Below are 1,369 nucleotides of genomic sequence, written 5' to 3'. Positions count from 1 at the left end.
ACAAACCCAAATCCATCAACCACAAACCCAAATCCATGAGAACCATGAACCCAAATCAATCAACCACAACCCCAAATCCACGAGAACCCAAACCAAATCCACGAGAACCACAAACCCAAATCCACGAGAACTACAAACCCAAATCCATCAACCACAAACCCAAATCCATCAAAACCCAAATCCATCAACCCCAAACCCACCAACCAGATCCATCCATGCTGCCTCCCCCTGAGCTTTTTGGGTTGCTGGGCCATGAGAAAAACTTGAAATAATCCCTGAGAATTCGGAATTATTGTCTCTGCAGGTCTCCCACAGCTTCCCTCCCCCTCGTCGTGCAGCTTGCGAACGGCCAGACCATGCCTGTGCTCCCTGGCCCCCCCGTGCAGATGCCTTCTGTCATTTCGGTGAGAAAAACTTCCAGCACAGCTCCACGAGCAGAGGAGACTTCAGGCCTTGCCCCTGCCAAACACACACTTGCATTTTGGAAACATTAAAATCTCTCTTCCCCCCTCCCCTGCGTGAGATAAGGCTGGAAGGGGAGAAAGAGAGAGAAGAGGGAGGAGGGGGAAGAGGAGGAGGGAAAAGCTCTGGCAGGGCAGTAATAAAGTGTGGATCACACTAGAGGGCAATAAGTTTGGAAACAACTAAATGCATGCCCAGCCAGATGGCTCACACACCATCGATCCAGGCCTGGGAGCTGCAGGATCCCTGATTAGCTGCTTCCATTTGGAACATTTTGGAGCTGCACTGAAAAACCATCGGAGCTTGCAGGGAACATGTTGGGATGTGCTGGCCAGAAAAACCACCTGGGAGCTGGGGGGAGTGGGAGATACCAGTTTAGAGTTGGGATTTTGCTCATGGACGATGTTCCATAGGGGATAACTCACTGCACATGTTCCTAGTAGGTGTTGTGTGTGTCCTTAAAGCATTCCAGCTCCCAGTTCCCAGCCCTGGGAATTCTGGCTCTCTGCAAGGCATGTCCTTGGGGTTTTGAGCAAGCAAAAAAGGCCAAATCTTTCTTTCTTAGGTCTAGGAATGTTGGTTCAGAGCAGCTCAGCATGACCTGTGGGCATGGAAGCATCTTCACCCCTTCCCTCCCACTTTGCTGTGCTTTGCAGCCTGAGGAGCTTATAAACATGTCCAAACTCTGGTTTTTCCCCACTTTGGTGGGGGGAAAACCCACTTTGATGGGGGGAAAACCTCAGGTGAAGCTGCTGTGACCTCCCCTTGGTGCTGTGGTAACTTTGCAAGAGAAGCAGAGAGGATTTGGTACCTTCCCTCTCATCCAGCACCTGGACTGGTGGGGAAAAAAAGGCCCTGGGAGGGAAGGGAAGGAGCTGCCTCCCTGTGCTCCATGCTGAGTGATTCC

General features: G+C 51.4%; 1 protein-coding gene across 1 annotated transcript in view; it reads left to right on the top strand.

The window, feature by feature from the left end:
* Nucleotides 1–304: 304 nt before the first annotated feature.
* LOC103802051 (cyclic AMP-dependent transcription factor ATF-7-like) overlaps nucleotides 305–1,369 on the top strand; it is a gene marked incomplete at both ends in the record, with an annotated part of 3,854 nt that continues 2,789 nt past the window's right edge. The window contains one exon of the mRNA XM_009074491.1: nucleotides 305–404. Coding sequence (XP_009072739.1) covers nucleotides 305–404 — 100 coding nt within the window. The remainder of the gene's footprint in view (nucleotides 405–1,369) is intronic.

This window comes from Acanthisitta chloris, unplaced genomic scaffold (assembly GCF_000695815.1).
Source record: "Acanthisitta chloris isolate BGI_N310 unplaced genomic scaffold, ASM69581v1 scaffold19495, whole genome shotgun sequence".
Classification (NCBI taxonomy): domain Eukaryota; kingdom Metazoa; phylum Chordata; class Aves; order Passeriformes; family Acanthisittidae; genus Acanthisitta; species Acanthisitta chloris.
Note: the sequence above shows the minus strand (reverse complement) of the source record. Positions and strands in the feature narration are given on the sequence as shown.